At 49.0% G+C, this 17,121-nt stretch overlaps 2 protein-coding genes and 1 long non-coding RNA gene across 3 annotated transcripts; 1 reads left to right on the forward strand and 2 right to left on the reverse strand.

The window, feature by feature from the left end:
• Positions 1–320: 320 nt before the first annotated feature.
• On the reverse strand, positions 321–8,293 carry RFX5 (regulatory factor X5). Its single transcript, XM_060694255.2, has 10 exons — positions 7,906–8,293; positions 6,072–6,211; positions 4,934–4,967; positions 4,665–4,747; positions 4,211–4,330; positions 3,954–4,074; positions 3,497–3,574; positions 2,812–3,010; positions 2,426–2,514; positions 321–2,032 (listed from the first exon to the last, which is right to left on the reverse strand). Exons 2-10 carry the CDS (start codon positions 6,197–6,199, stop codon positions 881–883), a joined length of 2,004 nt encoding a protein of 667 aa, XP_060550238.1. The 5' UTR covers positions 6,200–6,211; positions 7,906–8,293; the 3' UTR covers positions 321–880.
• A 1,251-nt stretch (positions 8,294–9,544) lies between these two features.
• Positions 9,545–15,676, reverse strand: LOC117670145 (methanethiol oxidase-like). Its single transcript, XM_034425093.3, has 12 exons — positions 15,436–15,676; positions 15,260–15,307; positions 14,801–14,913; positions 13,459–13,644; positions 13,036–13,156; positions 12,751–12,933; positions 12,230–12,408; positions 11,486–11,564; positions 11,119–11,240; positions 10,518–10,610; positions 10,194–10,312; positions 9,545–9,870 (listed from the first exon to the last, which is right to left on the reverse strand). Exons 1-12 carry the CDS (start codon positions 15,575–15,577, stop codon positions 9,708–9,710), a joined length of 1,548 nt encoding a protein of 515 aa, XP_034280984.2. The 5' UTR covers positions 15,578–15,676; the 3' UTR covers positions 9,545–9,707.
• LOC117670146 (uncharacterized) lies at positions 10,086–11,682 on the forward strand. The gene is made up of 2 exons (XR_015730437.1): positions 10,086–10,471; positions 11,498–11,682. It is a non-coding gene; the product is annotated as an uncharacterized LOC117670146 (long non-coding RNA).
• Positions 15,677–17,121: the final 1,445 nt, after the last annotated feature.

Raw genomic sequence — 17,121 nt, forward strand, 5'->3', positions numbered from 1 at the left:
CAGGTGAAAAAGTTCCCAAAAGTCCTGTTTTGTCTCTGGTCGGGGAGGATGGAAGCTGTAGTCCAGGACTGAAATTGAGGGAAGCTGTTCCCTGATCTAAGTTCGGTGTTGGGCCCTGATCAGAGACGTGAGGTTTCTCAAACTTCCCAGGCCAAGCAAGAGCAGGGCTTTTGTCCTAACTTGACAAAAGAAATAGAGTCCTTTTTTAAGAAAACAAAAACCCTCTGTATAACTTTATTCAGGATTTACAAGCAAAGCAATCAATGGAAAAGAGAGGGTTAGGAAGAGAGAAACGGGCAAGCAAAAGCTTCCAACAAAATTGAGCGTGAAATGAGTTTTTAAAACTTCAGCTTGGAAACTCCGCAAAGCAGGAGAGCAAAATCTTTGGGAAGTTGGCTGTGAAATGATTGTCTCTAAACACAAAAGGCTGCTGGTGTCCACAGGATTTCCACACGAAATGCCACAACACCCTCCCCCCCCACTAGCCCCCTCCCAGGTGAAATAGAACCCCCAAATGTCAAAATCCAAGAATGAAAACTTCTCCTCCTCGTTCTGCCTCTAGTAACAAGAATGCCAAGAAGGGGATTTTTAAATACCGGCCTCTTGTTTTCATCAAGACAACTCTGCTGTTTTCCTTCCCCATATCTTGACTCTCATCACTGCTCGTTTGCAGAAGGGGACCCTGTCTGAAAGCCCCCTCCCCCACCCGTTTGCGTTTCCCACCTTTGGGGAAGAGAAGCATCAATGTTCAAATGAGGTTGGGTGAAGCGCCTTGCAGGCTCATGCTCTTCCGGATTTTCTTTCTACACGGGTGTTCAGTTTGTCTTTGGGAGGAATGGGAAGGGAAGCAGGCCCAAGGGACGGGGAATGGGGAAAGGTATCAGCTGGGGCCTTGTCTTGTGGCCTCTGAGCTGCCTGCAGCCTCCGCCGACTTTTCACAGTCTGCGCCGATCCGCTGCAAACGTCCTGTCGGGGCCCACAAGCCCGAGGCTGTTGGACAGTCTCTGGAACGAGATTTCATTGAAAGATCCGTGGGCTGCAGGTCAGGATCAAAGGAGCTGTACCTGTCTGGCTGGTCCAATGGCGGGGACTCCCGTGAACCCCATCCAAAGGGCGTCGGGATGAGAGGACTTGGCATCCTGGTTCGGATGACGCTGAGGTGGTAAGGCGAGATCCTCCTGGGGGGAGCCACAATGACGTTCCTGGCCTCAGCCGGCCTTTCCTCCCTCGGCTGCTCGGGGACCGGTCTCTTGACCTCAAATCCCAGGGGGCCCTCCGCTTGGGAACTCTCTTTTGTCAAGTTCTGGGTGGAAGAATTCGGAGCAGCAGAATCCGGAGCAGCAGATTCAGGAGCAGCAGGGGGGTCTTCGATACCTGCAGGCACCACAATGGGGTCTGAATCCTCCTTACTTTTAGACAGCTCTTTTCTGAGGATGCTGTTATCTGGCACGGGAGGCTCGTCCGGCTTCTTCCGTGGCCGACCACGCTTCCTCTTCGCCGTCACCTCTCTGAGTCGGTCTGCTGGCCGCTTGGTGGGGCTCTTGACTTTCTGCGGCTCACATGGGCTCCGCTCAGCTTCAACACTGGGTGCTCCACCGGCCCCACTGGAGATACTTTTGGGCTTCAGCCGGTTCTCGGCTGCGGGTGGGACCGCCACATTGATAACTGGCACCATGTTGATGACTGGCACAGCGGCCGGCTGGCTGACCAAGGTGGTGGGTCCATTCACAGCTGAGGCTAGCAAAGTGGAGGAGGGTGCCCCCACGGACAGTGCCATCTTGACTGTTCCCCCCACTGGAGGGGTAAGTTTAGGAGCCAGGATGGGGTGGGGAGAGTGGACAGTCGCCGTCCCAGGAGACACTACCAAGTGGTCCCTGGGTTGGACTTGCACACGGGGAAGCAGCAAAGGGAGACGGGCCACCAAGGCGTTGACCTGCGGGCTGCTGGCCTTTTTGGGAGGAACGTCTGCCGGCTTTTTGGCTTCGCTCCGTGGGGAGGGAGCCGAGGGCTTGGGCGCGTTGTCTGGTTTAGCCTGAAATGCAAAGATTAGATAGGAAGGATGAGAGGCCCATGGCCCATCCAGCTACTAGTCTTGAGGGCCATAGTGGCTTCTTGGACCCCTGTGTGGAGAAATAACATAGCTGGGAAATGGCGGTGTTTGTTTGTGCCATTTCCTTTGCGCCAGATGTGTGGGTTTTCCAGAGGTTCCTGGTTTGATCTTTTAAACGTGAGTGGGTCTGGGGTCTATGTTGCACACTGTTTGTCAGAGCTGATTTATGCAAAGCACCTTTCGGAATTCCTCTGTCTGATCCACTTTGCCTGCCTCCCAACATGGTGTTTGCGTTTCTCCTGGGGTGGGTAATTCCCACCCACCCACCCCCCACACACACTCACATACACACAGATACATGCCAGAGTCTCGTACCTGAGGTTGTGCTTTGGCTGTATTTTCTGCGGCTTCTGGCTCACTTTTCTTTGGGGGAGGACGCTTCCCCCACGAGCTCTCGGGATGTTCTGTAGCCAGAGACATTGAACGAAAAGAATATCAGCAACTCAGGGTTTGGGGAATATTATCTGTGCCATGACGGGGGGAAGGGCACAGCCTCACAAAGAGAGTGAAGCCACAAATCTCAAATTTGGCCCTGCTTGCAAGAGGCATCTTCTAACACCCCCCTCCAAAAACAAGATGGGACTAAGTCAGGACCAGGACACCGGCAAAAGGCAGCCCTCCCTCTCATCATTCTGCAGAGGGTCAGACTCAAGTCTGGCTGAAATGCGCAGCCTGGCCCCAGTCCATTCTCGAGGTCCCACCTGTGACCACGGTGGCCATGACTAGGTCGGCGTGAGCTGAGCGTGAGCTGATGAGGTGCTGCTGGAGGAGGAACTGGGCCACCTCCACGATGCTGTCAAAGGAGCGTTTGAGAATCTTCTGGGCCCAGTTACAAGTCAGGGCGCAAGCCGCCTCGACCACCTTGTCGTTGTAGGGGTTGGTGGTCTCCGTTCGCTCCAGCTGCAGGGACACAAAATCGGCCTCAACCATGGATCGGCTGCCACCCACTCCCACCCCCCTCCGAGTCTTCTCAGAAGTGGGCTGCGTGAGCAGCTGGGCGACAAAGGCACACAGGTGTCCACGCAGCTCAACTCGCACGAATGGCAGGCCGGCCCGCACACGTATGCACCGGCCCACCTCTTGCATAGGCCAGTTTCCCTATCCCCCCCTCCCACTGGGCCACCAAGCCATAAAAGTTGGGGATCGCTGCCCTAAACCATCCGACCATGGTTGAAAACCACTCTATTCCAACTGCATTACAGCTGGGAAGCCTTAAAAAGGTTACAAAAAGATCCGGTTGGAAGGGCCTCCTTGGAGTTAAACGGATCCTCCAGCTGCAGGGACAGCCCATCTCTTCAGGGACGAGGTCCGATTGCCTGGTCCATCTCGGTTTAATCTCCGTTCTCAGAGCAACAGGTGATTCGTGAGCAAGTCCACACAGCTTACGGTCTCTGTTTCTTTCAGGTCCAGGCTGGGCAGGGGAGGCATGTTGACCACTGTTTTGCGACGGATCCCACTATAGCAATATGTTGGAGGAGAATTAAGGACCAATGAGGCAGGACGGCCTTGAACCAATGGTGGCATTCAGCCGGTTATATCCGGTTCAAGCGAACCGGTAGCGGTGGCTGCAGGAGGCTCCGCCCACCCATCCAGACGTCATGTCCCATTTTTGACGCTCTGCGCAGGTGTGGAAGTCTCTGCGCATGCGCGGAGGTGGTGTGTGCGCTCACATTTGCGAACCAGTAGCAAAGGTAAGTGAATACCACCCCTGCCCTGAACGTTTTGTTCCGAAGAGCTAGATGAAAACCAGGGAGGCCCAAAATCCTTGGGGAACCACCCCAAGGTCAAACAAAGGGCTTCCACCACCACTCCCTCTGGTCCCTCCAGCATGATAAGAAAAAGGATATTTGGATTGTCCACGTCCACCCAATCTTCTCGCTTTGATGTTCGGAAAGATCTCCCTGATGATCTTGCCAAAATTCGCTGCACTCAGGGAGCGGCTGCACAGGTTGTCGCAGTAGCGCCTGCCGAGAGAGACGCGTGGCAGCCGCGTTTTCTTCCGGGCCCCCAACCGGCGACAGCCCAGGACTCATAACCCTCCAACCCATCTTGTGGGGACACCAGAGGGGTCCTCGGGCAGAATCGCCCCACGTTACTCACTTGTAAGCATCGTACACGTCTTGTTTTGGCAAGCAGGTGTCGAGATACTCCTCCAGGTGGTTCCGTATCCAGGTACAGGCGTGCATCTGTTCTGCTGAATTGAGAGAAGTGAGGTCCAAGCTGGGGAAAGAAAGCAATTGAATCAGAAAGAGAACCAGTGCCTCTCTATCCATCTGTTCCTCCTAGCCTTCTCTCTCTCTCTTTGTCTGTCTGTCTATCATTATCTACCTACCTATCTTTATCTATCATTATCATTAATTTCTATCTTATCTCTTTATCTAATCTATCTTTATCTCTGTCTGTCTATCTATCTTCATCATCTATCTAATCTCTATCCTCTTCTCTCTCCCATCTCCCCCATAGAGTGACTCCAATGTCTTCACCCATTCCCACATGCTCAGGGACCACAAAGTTTACAAACCTTAATCTGTAGCATAACCAGAACCATATTCACCTTTTTTCTCCTGAGCTCGGCCCCGAAGGCAGCTGAAGGTACAGATAAAGTTTGGCGTAGTCTGAAAACTTCTGGACATCTTGCTGTTATGGCAAACGCAGGGAGAAAGAGAGAGGGAGAGAACGGAGTATCGGTAGGTAGTGAAACCCAAAATTTGGATCTGCACTTGGACAGGAGCCCCTTGTGGCACCCCAAATGTTTTACCTGCCATTTATATCATTGCAAGAAACATGCTGAATGGAGTCCGGTGGAGATACCAGATTACTTACCAAGATGGAGTCGACTTTGCTCTGGACAGGCTTTCTGTTGGAAAAACAAGAAAAATATATTGTATTGTGGCAAAAATATGCTTTAAATGGAGCTCCGTACCTAGAGTGTGTAGCAGTATGGCATGGTCTGGGATGGAGTGAAGGTTCCAGTTTACTCCAAGTGGCCTCCCATCCCAGAACTGATCAGGCCTGCCTGCCCTTAGCTAAGAACTCACTTGCACATGCAATTTATGCAGTGATCAACCAAGGGGACCTTTTGTAATCTGAATGACTCTCCTATATTTAATCCTACAAAGCTGCTCCTGGTCTCTAAAAATACCCCCTGCAATCATCATCATCTTTTAACCACAGTCCGTTTTCAGTTCAGTTCAGTTTTGCAGTTCGAAAGCACTTAAAAAATGCAAGTAGAAAAATAGGGACCACCTTTGGTGGGAAAGTAATAGCGTTCCGTGCGCCTTTGGCGTTGAGTCATGCCGGCCACATGACCACGGAGACGTCTTCGGACAGCGCTGGCTCTTCGGCTTTGAAACGGAGATGAGCAATGCCCCCTAGAGTCGGGAACGACTAGCACATATGTGCGAGGGGAACCTTTATCTTTACCTTTTTAAATCCCTTGCAGGGTGGAGGCTGGGTAACTGAATGGAGCTAGCAGAGTGTTTCCCGGCTGGATGCCCTTCCTGTCACCAATGCGGAGTTTTGTTCAGCAGATATATTCTCATTGTGCCCAGAGAGAGAAATATTTGCCTCTACCTAGGATCAAACTCACAGCCTCCTGATTGGAGGCAAGACCTCCACATCTAGACCACTGCACCACTTCTAAAAATACCCACTGCAATGACGCCTCTAATCTATGCCAGCCTCTCCGTTCCTCCTTTTCTTCAACAGCCTTCTAAAAGCATGGCTGTTTCTTGTGGCAGGGAGTTCTACAGATCAGGCAGAACATTTTGTGGACAAGCACCGACTATGCCGACCCTGAATTTAACTGGTCATTGTTAAAAAACATTACTGCACTGTACTGCCTGTGCCCTCCTCATCTTTCTTAACCGGACCCCCTGTCCTGAGTTTCGGAGTTTTCGAGACCAAAGGGAAAACCTGAAAAATCACTGCGCACACGAGAAATAAAGGACATCCCGCTTACGAGATGGTGCTCTTCAGCTTCTGCAGCAGGGTATTGGGCTCTGCGCTGCAGTCGACCTGCACATCAGCCTCCAAAATTTCGTTCCCATTTTCCACGATCTTTGCCAACAGGCCGCTGTCGTCCGCCATGGCATCGGTGCCCTTGAAGGGGAAGGAGAAATATATATATATATAGTTTTCGTAGATTTTCACGGGTACAGGTATGCAAGTCTTGGCGTATTTGGGTCTTTTCCCATGTAAGATTGAGAGTATCTTGGCGACATTTCGACGAGGTCCCACTCGTCATCTTCAGGCTGGTGTCTTCGGCTTCGTGCTTGTGCGAGCAAAGCGTGATCGGAGATGCCGTCTCTCTATAAATACTGGTGGGGGAGGTGTGTAGTGCTGGCTTTGTTGTTGTAAGCGGGTTGGATGGCTGTGTTGTTACATCTTGATTAGTAGATGGAGTTGATGTTTGCATATTAGTTGGCTGTTTTGTAACATCCTGTGTGCCCCGAGGTCCTAGCTGTGTGCCCATTAGCCTTTTGTGTTGTAACGATCTGGGTAATGGGTTGTGTGGTAGCATCCTGAGCTCTAGTGTTGTGACATCCTGAGTCCTGTGCTGCAACATCCTGGGTAGTTGGCTGAGTTGTAACATCCTGAGCTTTAGTGTTGTAACACCAGCCTGAAGATGACGAGTGGGACCTCGTCGAAACATTGCTAAAATACTCTCAATCTTACACGGGAAAAGACCCGAATACGCCAAGACTTGCATATATATATATGTAGCATTCATGACGAACCATTTTATACCAAATTTATATTTGCTGATAAAGAAATAAAGGGAGACTGGTATAGATCTATTTCAAGCTATTTCAAGCTATCAAGTTCGAATCCGAGTAAGGGTCTGGCTAGCTGATGAGAGCTAAATAGCTTGAAATAGATCTATACTAGTCTCCCTTTATTTCTTTATCAGCAAATATAAATTTTATACACACACACACACCCTCATAAATCTCATGGCACGTAATAATAGTTTTCAATCAATGGGAGATTTGGAGAAGAGGGCAGAGACCTTAATCGACACCCAGTATTGAAACAAACCCAGCAGAAATAGCTCAGAACTTCAGAAAAAGGGGGTCTACTTTTAACTTTTTCTTCTTCATCTTTCCCGCCGGTTTTTCTTTCCAGGGCAGCTTCCCACGCTCCGCTGAGTCTGGCAAAAGAGGGCATCTCTGGGTCGCGTTTAGCCCTCCTGCCCTGGATCAACTCTAGATCTTTGCATTCCCTTTGCAACTTTCTTGGGCCCCTTTCTTGGGAAGCGTTTTCTGGGTGCAAAGCCCCCACCTGCACCCACCCACCCCTTAGGCAGTTTTCCTGCGACCCAGGGAAACCCCCTCTCCCTCCCCTCCTGCCGCAGCTTGGGTGGCAATTAGCTTCCAGGAAGAGGGAAATTCAAATGCTTTTCTTTCTTTTTTTGGATTCTCCCAGGGACAGAAAAACTGCAGCAGCCGGGCAGCTAATAAAAGAATCCAGTTGCAGCTTTTGAACCTGGAAATGGCTGTTCCTTTCCCCGCAAAGGAGTTTTGCAATCCCGGGTATTTTAAAGAAAAGGCTTCCCTTCTCTGGGTGCCGCTTTAAAACCCAGCCCAGTCTGGCTCTTTCGACGCATTTTATTGCTTTTAAGCTTCCTTTCTCTTCCTCCTGCTTTTGTCTCTCCCAGGAACAACTGCGGCTGGGTTTTTGGGGTTTTTTTTTTGGTAGTTTGGTCCATGCAAAGCTTTGCAAAAAAATAGAATTTTTTTTTTTTTAAAAAAACCCAGCAATTTAAGGTGGCTTTCCGGATGGAATCGACTTACCTATTTCCTCCCCGGGTTGCAGTTCTTCGGCCTGTAACGATCTGCTCTTCTGTGAAACGGCTTGATTAAATTGCAAAAAAGAAAAGGAACATTTTGCACGCCGGAAAAAAACATCAAAAATAAGGGGGCGGGGGAGAAATCCTCTGGAGATGATCCTCTGGGACCCTCCGAAGAGTTAAGAGATCCCCCCGTTTGCTCGAAAAGGATCCTGAGAGCAAAATCCCGGCCGCGTTTCTGCCCCGCCACGAATCTCCTCCACTTTCGGTCTCAAAATAAAAGAGAAAAAGAAAGTAGCTCCCGGGCGGGAGGCAGATTCGCCTTTTCTTTTTCCCTGATTGGCCAGCCCGTATCAGTTCTGCCTGGATACTGGCCGGTGCTATAATGCAAATGGCTGCCTCTCGGTTTTCCACCCGGATACAAGCCGGGCGCGGGCGCTGATTGGTTGAAGGGGCTAGGAAGTCTGCCTGGCAACATGTTGGCGATTGGTCGGGACTCTGTCAGTTTAGAAACGAAGTAGGAAGAAGGGAGGGGACAGAGAGAGAGAGAGAGTGCCCTCATGGGCTTCAGATAGACTGGGCTGAACCACGGAGAATTAAAGCTGGTTGTGGATCTCCTCCGGGGTTGATCATCTGCTTTTGCTGAAAAGGTGTGTTGTGTGTGCAGTAGCATCTGCACGGTTCCAAGCCAAGGAACTGTTTTCTTCTCGGTGTGGGCTGGGACTACACCTCCCATCATCCAGGGCTGTTCTGCATTGCAGTTAGTCGCAATCAAAGGATGGGCCTTGAATTGCTTCCCAAGGTTGGAAGATTTGCGCTCCTTCTCCATCCAGGGAGGAGTTTTAGCAGCCAAAGAACCAGAAGGAGCAAAATTCTCTGCCCAAACTTAACATTTGGTGTCTTTCTCTCTCGGAGAATTTTCCGTGGATTCAATTTTAGGATCACCCTCCCCACTTTAACAGGAGCAGCACAGGGTTATCTTCCAGTTGTTATATATTCTTAGTGTTTTATTTGTTATTCCTCTCCTTCTGACCGTTTTCTGGTAGATCTTCCCAAGACTTGGGGTCTCCTACAACCCCTTCCCAGGAAGCCCAGAATGAGGGGTGGGGTGGTGAGATTTAGAAGGTGAAGTCTCTTAGAGCCGTGTGTGTGTGTGTGTGTGTGTGTGTGTGTGCCATGCCTTTATGAAAAGCTTGTCTACGATTCTGCATTGGTCCCCAAGAAAGTAGGATACGGTCTAGTGTTCATGTGCAGCCCCCCCCCCCAAACTTTGTGCTCAACGTAGAGGAAGTGTTCCCCCAAACTGTGGAATGAACAATCATTCGGTTTTGGGGAAAATGGGAAGAAAAGATTTTGGCCACTCTTCGATTTATTCAACTATTCTGCCTTCATCAATGTGATGGTGAATCTGAGACTAACCTTCATTATGGCCTTAACTTATGGATGAGAGGCAGTTTGGTGTAATGGTTAAAGGTGCTGGATTAGACCCTGGGAGACCATGAATTTTAATCCTGTTTTAGGTGAGTGACTTTGAGCCGGCCCTTCTCTCTCAGCCCTGGGAAAAAGGGTTTGGTCAAAATGAATTGCACGAGAGACACAGACTGGTGATTTCACCTGAAATGAAGATTATCCTCGAGAATCTGTATTGCCAAGAAAGTGATTTATTTATAATAACTTTAATTTCTCTCTTTGCATTGGCCTCCAACGCGGAAATCTGTGCTACGTTACAAACCAACAATTTTTTGGGAGTTGCTTCCCTGCCCCCTAAATGCTAGTTTAGCAAGAAGGTGGGCTCGGAGGAGGATCTCAGACCCAGATGTCTGAAGTAGAGTCTCCTCCTGGGTAATGCATATCGTGGGCACGAGCGGGACCCCAAGGCTCCTTCCCGAAATCCACCAGGAAGTCTGGATTCACACAGAGACCCCCGTTTTCCGTGTCCACATCAATCTGGAGCATGACTGACCCATTGCTGCAAAGGAAGAAGAATTCAAGGGTAGAAAAGGAGGGTCTTTTGCTTCCTTATTTGGGCCTCCATAAAACTAGAAAAGCTGATTAGGGAACTCTAGAAATGAGAAAGATTTATGAAATTCCAGTATAAATGGAGAAACCATGGCAATGGAATGGAATAAATGGAATAGAATAGAATTCTTTATTGGCCAAGTGTGAGTGGACACACAAGGAATTTGTCTTTGTGGAAAGGATTGCATGTAATACAAAGGGGAGGAGAAGGGGGAGAGCACCCACCCCACATTTGCAAATTTGGTATGAATATTCAGACCAAAGACTTTGTACCTGACCATTTGTGGATAAAATTGCTTATCCCATGGGGTGCAGAGACAGTTGGTGACATAAAGCCTTTTCCCATCCAAGCTTAGCTGGAGCATATTGGGTCCTCCGTGAACTCTCCTTCCCTAAGGGGAAAAAAAGTGAGGAGTGGTCAAGAAATGTAGGAGGTCCATAAAGGGCTACATATGGCTCCTTGGTTTTATTCTGACTCAGGATTTCAAGGAGTCCCACTGAGAAGAAAGAAGCCACGTTGTCCGTTGACAATTATGTCCCACACAATTCCCGTAAGTGTCTCAAACCCGAAATCCTTCTGAGGAAAGAGAGCCTCACCTGGAGCATGAAGGGATCTGGTGGGCAGTCCAGCTCTTCGTCCTTAATCACAGTCACCGACCCACCTTTGTAGATGATGCCTCCTACAAACACCTGCAGGACCCAAAGGAAGGGTCAGTTCAGGCTGAAGGATAGTCTCCCCTTCCCCAAGCTGCTGTTTTTCTCTGTCGCATTTGGAGGTGGACCCCAATGGAGTGGTGCGGTGACCTAGAGGTGGTGGTCTTGCCTCACAATCAGGAGACTGTGAGTTCAATCTTAGGTAGAGGCAGGTATTTCTCTCTCTGGACACAATTAGAATATATCTGCTGAACAAAACTCCACACTGGCGACAGGAAGGGCATTCAGCCAATAAAACACTGCTAGCTCCATTCAGTTGCCCAGACTCCACCCCGCAAGGGATTATGGGGTCATTAAATGATGATGATTTGGAGGTGGACCCCCTCTGAACATGGATGTTCTTCTACCATGTGCCAGTAACTAAGGCCTGGATTAGCTTTCTGCTTAACCCAACATCCTGGTTCTGATGGTGGAAGAAGGAACTTCTGGAAGGACCCCAAGCCTTCCTCACAGTTGCAGGGCCTTTGGGTAGGAGGGAGCTCACCTGGCCCGTCAGCCGAGGGCAGTGGGGATCAGAGATGTCGTATTGTCGGACATCGCCGTGAAACCAGTTGCTCAGGTACAGGAAACGATCATCCAGCGAGATGATCATGTCTGCGAGGAACGCTGGAGAACAGAAGGTGCCCAGAAATAAGGTCAGAAAGAAGGGAGGGTTGCTTAATTCCATGGCACTTTCACAAATCGGTGTCTTCCCCCAAAATGTGGAGATCTTTCAGCCTTGAGGGCACTCAGCCTGTTCTCTTAAGATGCTAAAAATCCTTAACAGAGGGCGTGAACTCCAGCACATACAAAGGTAGAGGATGGAGACATAAGCATGACAAGAAAAGCCCCCCTGAACTTCATTTACTCACATGTCATTTCAGGTTGGTACCACCCAGTGACCACCTTCTTTGGAATCTGGATAACCTTCTCTGTGGCCCACGACCCGTCCTGCAAGAGACACGCGAGGCTGGTTGGGACGTGGAAAGCTCTCCCATCCAAACAAATTTGCACCAGCCCTTCCGCTTCCTATTGTGTCTGCCTCCTAATCTGAAGTCTTTCAAAGACATTTGAAATATTCCTGTAGTTTTTGAATTCCCATCACTGCCAGCATCGGGCTCTTTCAGCTTCTCTATGCGGTCCTTGGGGCTCTCTAAATTCCCTTTCAGCCTCAGTAGAGATTCACATAGTTTCTCTGCCATAAAGAGAAAATGAACTGATGGAGCAGGGTGGCCGACTCCCTTAGGACGATCCCCTCCACCCCAAAATCTCCCAGGCTAGTCATCTGATTTTGCAATTCTACATTCAGGTTCCTGCAGGGGTGAAATGTAAAACTTGTTACCATCGGTTCTGTGGGCGTGGCTTGGTGGATGGGTGGGTAATGTGACTGAGTGGGCGTGGCCAACTTTTTTTTTTTAACTTTTAAAACCATTTTAAAAGTTCCGGTGCCAATTTTGGTCAGACCTGTACCGAGGTCTACCTGTATTATATTGGGTTGTTTTAAAGCTGCATTTTATCCATTTATTCTGTAGTTTATTCTGAGCTGAAGGCTTGGATGCCCGTTCTTTCTCTGCAGAGGTGGTGGGAAAGGAGAAAGAAATTCTACTTGTTCTTACCTGCTTCCTGAAAATATGATGCAGAGCGCCGGCTAAGGCGCAGCCCACATAGCCATGTGGGGCATCTGGGTTGTGCAGGAAGCGGACACTCAGTGGGGCAGAATCCTCCCCCAGGTCAATAGACTGGACAAGGCAGTGGGTGGTCCAATCCCACACGTTCAGGCGGCGGCCATAGCGGTCTACAGAGGAAAAGAGAAGAATCAGCTCAATTTCTTCTGGTGAGTAGGAATGCTTCCTGCCAGAAGGTACCCAGGAGGATGCGGAAGGTTTCCCTAAGCAGTTCCTTAGAAGACCGGTGGCCTTCCTCATGTTGGAAGCCTCCAAGCAGAAGCTGAGATGACACCTCTTGGGGAAGTGCTAGCTTTGGATGGACAAGAGGATTGGCGAGATGGCCACCAACACCCCCTCAGCGTTCCTCAAATTTCTCAAAGAGTCTTGGGTCCCTCCCTAGTTGGAGTACAGACCTCCTGGATTTTGAATTCCAATCTACCATAAATTCACTTAGTTCTCTGGCATCTCACCTTTCTTTAGATCTTCAGGGTTGAACCCATTCAAAAAGAACTTGGGGGCTCCAGCTTCAGTGCTGACTAAGACGTTATGCCTTGGTTGGAACCAGAAATCATATCCGTATGGAGCCGCGTCCCCAGGGGGGTTCCAGGTGCCTTTCAATTCCCATGAGTCCACATCCACGACAGCAAATCCTCCTGTGAGTGGGGTGTGTGGGGAGAATGCAAATTAATTCAAACAGGTGTAGGGGACTCCCAGGAAGTGTTGGCTGAAAGGAAAAGAAAGCTGCCCAGCTATACCTTTTCCATTGCCGTACAGGTCCCCTAAGGTGCTGATCACGACATCTCCGGGGGGCAGAAAGCGTGCACTGCGTAATGTAGCCATGTTGGTTTTACAGAAGACCTCCTTAGGTTCAATAACCTGTCAGGGTTGGGGAGGAGGAGAAAAAAAAACATTAAAAACTCTTGCATTGCAATTTTCTGTTTTCCTTCTTTACACCTCTGCAAAATGCTTTTTGTCTAAAAACTCCAAAGCCCCCGTGAAAATGGACTTTGGCTTCAATCACTTATAAAGAGGTTGGGGAAACCAAAGGCAAGGTCAGGGGTGGTGTTGTGCTCACCGCTTTGAAGACCCTAAGGCTTAGCTCCACAACACGGGGGCCTTTGCGGAACCCTTTCCAACTCAGTTCCCTGACTTGCGCCCTCTCTGGGTGGGTGGCTTACTTTAAACAGGCAGGGGGCTTGGGGGTCAGTCCCAGTATCCACAATATAAATCCGTGAAGAGACGAAACCTGGAAGGACCAGCTTGTTGCGTTTCTTGGTGGGGTCTCCAAAGCAGCTGCTACCAGTATTCCAGCTCATGCAGTGAAGCTCATCATTAATGTAGGGCATTTGCAGACGGTGGATAACCTAGTGGGGAAAGATTGGGGTGGCAGAGATTAAAGAAGCATTATTTATCTCGTCGGCTGGAGTTGGGTTTCTCCGTGTGATTCCCAAGAGTCTCAGGTGTCTTTGGATGCGGGACACCGCTTGTGGAATGGAATTTTGTTAGAAAAGTCTGTTCTGCTTGGCAAGAGAGCGCTTTGGTTATGGGTTGTTGCTGGCACAATGCAGTGTTTCTCCCACTTACAATCGGCAAGCAGAACCTCACCAACAGATGCGCGTCTTCTAAAACATGCAGCATTTTCCTCCCCTTCCCAATCTTTTATGCACCCTCGGCGCAACAGTGCCCCACCATGCCAACCCTTGACATCGGGAGCTGCAGAAACGTTGAGGCAAGGATCTGAAGCCCTCACAGATCTGGAAATGCAAGAGCCGACGTCTGAGCATCGCCTGCTTACTTTGCGGATTGTGAGCAAGCCCAGTGCATTATAGCATAGGAGTCTGCGGTACCAGCTAATGATCCTTTAGGCTTCCTTCGGCTCTCATAGTTCCAGCCTCAGCTGCACCTAGTTAAGGTGTCTGTGCATAGGTGTAACTGACCGTGACTGTGCAGACATAAAAATCTGCCTGAGGATACCCATTAGACACTGAGGAACAGAACGACTAGAAACAGGCTGGAAGTTGCTGAGCTTTGTTGGGCTTAGAACAAAGGACTGCCTTAATTTGATTTAATTTAATTATTTCCAGTTTGACTTTATTATTCTAGTCATTAGTAATAAGCATCTTAGAAATTGAAAATATATCCGAACATGTTGTAAATAAGGCAGATTGTCCTCCAACTGCAGCAACAATTGTGACTGGAAACCCGGTCAGTGAGTGAAGTGCCATTAAGTAAACTATTTCCCTAAATTACTTCAATTCCAACATCTCTGGGTTCAGTCTTTAAGCGATTTCCTAGGTTGCGAAGATGGAGTGAAAGCTGCCTCTTGAGTTCAGCTCCCCTCCGTGCACTTCTGAAACATCTTCCAGGTTTTATATCTCTTCAGAGCATTACAAAGCAATGTTTTATTTTCCACCCCTCCCACCGGCCCTGAGTTGGAACGCAAGGTATTAAACAGAGGCCTAAGGAAAAGGAAACCAGACAAGCGTTCACATCTTCCCAAAGAACTAAGTAACCTCTTACTTGGCAAAAAGTGGGAGATTCAGGATTAATATCCACTGTGGCAAGATAATCCGGCATCTGGGTCCCTGTGCCATTTAAGATGCACGTCACGTATATCAGCTTCTCTCGGGGTCCTGGAGAAAAAAAAATCCACATTTTAGGATCCTGGGCCTGAACCGTAAAATGGTTTTGTTTGAGCTACAACTTGCTAGACATAAGTTTGTCCATCCTGTTAAAGTTGGTTACATAACTTGTGGGATGGACTGAATCGTTGGTCAAGGGTCTTGATAACAGAGCGGAAGTCCTATGCCAAATGGCTCAGCTACTTTGCTAAGCTTGTTCCTCACACCATGCTTCAAACAAGGTGGCTTAACACTCTGAAGGGTGAACTCACACCTCATCGCTGCAGCTCTGCCTGGACCCAACATCCATTTCCCTGCTCTGTTCTCCAGAAGAGGAGAGAGGATCACCACTTCTTACCTCTCATGGCATCCAAGGGCGTTGGATATCCAGGGCCATCTTCTCCCTCTTTAAAAAAGAGAAAAAGATTTAGCTCCTTGGTATCATAAAGGAGACATGGACGTTTTAAGGAAAGTTGTGGACAGGTGGCATTGGGGAAAAAGTCGGGTCTCTTGGGAGATGGATTGACTTCCAACCTTTGCTTGGCATCTTTGGAGGTTTCTTCTCCGAATCTCTTGTCCGTTGCTTGAGCATTTCTTTCTCTCTCTTTTGCTCTGCCTCGGTTTGAGATATACCTGAGATTCTCCAGCCTGCTTGCGTCCGGTTTATATAACCCATGAGAGCTGACCAAATCCTGTTACATCCCCAGAGGGTGGACGCCGAAGGAATTCATTAAGAAAAGGGCCAATCCCTGAAGCCCAGAGGCTCTCTCCCTTCATCTCATATAAGAGAAGCCCAGCCAGCTGATTCCACACCCTTTGGGGCTGTTCAGAAACAAAGGCATAATATGTTCGTTTCATCTCTTTCTCCTCACATGCTTTTCATTGCATCCTCAGAACAGTTTATCTGAACCCTCATCACATCTTCTGGTTTTGTAGATTTGCTGACTCTGATCGGAATAACCAGAATTTCACAGGGCAAAAGCAGTACAGCACACATTGAGAATAGCCATTAGAGAGGGAATACTTAACAAACAGAAGCCACAAAATTTGGAGTTGGTTTCATATTTCAGGGCTTTGCAAATGGAATGGAGGCCAGTCTGCGTATTAGTGGCTCCACAAGATAAAGCAAAGAATTAGCATTAACTAGAAGCAACTCTCCAAATTCCAAGAAAGCTCTATGGCTCAAAAAGTGGGTCCAAGCAAGCATTACAGGGTGTGCCCTAGCCCAGGCAGTTTTTATTTTCATAAGTAATAACATTAATCTTACCACTGCCTTTTGAATTCATCTGAATTATGCCTGTTAAGCTCTTTCTGATGCTGAGTGCCAGCCACTTAACATTCTTTGATGAGTCTAGGGCTGGAATTGCTGGTCTTGCCTTTCCTCTTCTCCCTCACACAGTCTCTTTCAGCTTTCCTTTCTTAGCTAGTTTTACAACTTTTTCAACTTTCTTGCCTCTATCTGCTCTTTATTGAGATTTTACCCTTCTGCCCTCACGTCCATCACCTTTTGTCAGTTTTTGATAGAAAATGGGAGTTCTACCCAACAACATTCATGGGACCTCAAGGTAGCACCTTCCTGAATAAGGGACCAAGGACTTCCAGACTGATCCATCTGCATTCCCACACTAAACAAGGGAGTTAGTCTAGGTCAGGGGTGTCAAACTCAAGACCTGGGGGTTGGATCTGGCTCGCGGGGTGCTTAGATCTGGCCTGCAGGGTCACCCTGAAAGCAGCGAAGGACTGGCCCACGGTGCCTCTGCCAGTCAAAATAGAGCTTGGGACAGCCATGTGTGCCCTTCCCGAGCTCCGTTTTCACTGGCAGAGGGTTGCAGGAGGCCGTCGCAGCCAAAAAATGGAGCTTGGGAGTCCATTTTTGCTGGCAGAGCACTTGGGCCGCCACAGGCGCCTCTGACACAAGTGACCTTGAGCTGGCCATGCCCCCCTTGGCCACATCCACCCCCTCTCCCTCCCCCCCCGAGGTTAAACACAACACCGATGTGGCCAGTGGTGGGATTCAAGTAATTTAACAACCGGTTCTCTGCACTAATGATTTCTTCCAACAGCCAGTTTGCGAAACTACTCGGAAAGGTAACAACTGGTTCTCCCGAAGTGATGCGAACTGGCTGAATCCCACCACTGGATGTGGCCCTCAATGACATCGAGTTTGACACCCCTGGTCTAGGTGATCTCCAATGGCCTTTCCAACACTCACATTCTATG

Source organism: Pantherophis guttatus, chromosome 18 (genome assembly GCF_059756535.1).
Source record: "Pantherophis guttatus breed Tessera chromosome 18, ASM5975653v1, whole genome shotgun sequence".
NCBI classification, from domain to species: Eukaryota; Metazoa; Chordata; class Lepidosauria; order Squamata; family Colubridae; genus Pantherophis; species Pantherophis guttatus.